Here is a 1,188-nt window from a genome sequence, read left to right as displayed (position 1 = left end):
GGGACAAAATGGAGGTCACCATGAGGGGAATCATACATTTTAGGGTGAAGACTTAGGGTTAGGGTAACGGCCCGTCCACACAGTGGCGTGCGTTGTCGCTTGCCGGCGTGGGGGGATGAAACTCGACCAACAACCAATCACATGAATCTCCCGCCCCTGACACACAAGCACGCGGTTTGATTGGCTAGAGCTTGCACTGGCATATGATTCGATTGACTGACGCTTCCGCCGAAGCTTCAAAAGTTGAACATTGCTCAACTTTCGTCGCGAGCAAATCTACGCTTCGCTCCAACAATGCAGTTCGGCGAAACGTGACGTCACCCCATTCAAAGTGAATGGGCCGCTGTGTGGACGGGCCGTAAGGGTTAGGGTTAAGTTTAGGATAAGTCTCCAGGAAATGCATGTAAGTCAATGTAATGTCCCCTGAAGTGATGTATACATGGTGTGTGTGTGTGTGTGTGTGGTGTGTGTGTGTGTGTGTGTGTGTGTGTGTGTGTGTGTGTGTGTGTGTGTGTGTGTGTGTGTGTGTGTGTGTGAGAGAGAGAGAGAGAGAGAGAGGTGTGTGTGTGTGTGGTGTGTGTGTGTGTGTGTGTGTGTGTGTGTGTGTGTGTGTGTGTGTGTGTGTGTGTGTGTCTTATCCTCTGCGAAGCGCCCTCAGCTCTGCAGCCACTTTGCGCAGCTCTGCTTCGATCTCCAGCAGCTCCTGTGTGTAGAAAATAAAATGTAGAAAACATGACACAACAATAATGTTTAAATAAAAGCACAACATGGTTTAAAAACAATTCAAAATGTACAACGAATACATTAAATGTCGTCCTCCTTACCTCTCCTTCATCTTCTTCAGCGTCCCCTTCCTCATTGTCTTCCTCCTCCTGCCCCTCCTCATCCTCCCTAACATATTCCTCCTCATCTCCTCCCTCCTCATCTCCTCCCTCCTCTTCCTCTGCGTCCTTGTTCCTCTCCCTTTCAAACTGCTTGGTGGCTTCATCGCTGGCTTTCTCCATCACCCTCTTCTGCTGCGGCTCCTTCACCTCCCCTTCCTCCTCCTTCTCCTTCACTTCGTTCTCCACTTTCTCCCCGGTCTCCTTGTCATCTCCTCCCTCCTTCTTCTGATCCACGCCTCCTCCATCCTCTTTCTTCTCCTCCTCCTCTTCCTCCTGAACTCGTTTCATCTTCCTCACCAGCTCG

General features: G+C 50.3%; 1 protein-coding gene across 1 annotated transcript in view; it reads right to left on the bottom strand.

Moving 5' to 3' along the window:
- Positions 1-569: 569 nt before the first annotated feature.
- Positions 570-1,188, bottom strand: part of LOC104961468 (histone-lysine N-methyltransferase, H3 lysine-79 specific-like) — a 2,937-nt gene continuing 2,318 nt past the window's right edge. Inside the window, exons 4-5 of the mRNA XM_010789763.1 lie at positions 825-1,188; positions 570-703 (exon numbers count right to left, since the gene is read on the bottom strand). The exon at positions 825-1,188 is cut by the window's right edge and continues 589 nt beyond it. Coding sequence (XP_010788065.1) covers positions 635-703; positions 825-1,188 — 433 coding nt within the window. The 3' untranslated portion in view covers positions 570-634. The remainder of the gene's footprint in view (positions 704-824) is intronic.

The sequence above is a fragment of the Notothenia coriiceps genome, unplaced genomic scaffold (assembly GCF_000735185.1).
Source record: "Notothenia coriiceps isolate Sejong01 unplaced genomic scaffold, NC01 NC01_scaffold00033351, whole genome shotgun sequence".
NCBI lineage: Eukaryota > Metazoa > Chordata > Actinopteri > Perciformes > Nototheniidae > Notothenia > Notothenia coriiceps.
Note: the sequence above shows the minus strand (reverse complement) of the source record. Positions and strands in the feature narration are given on the sequence as shown.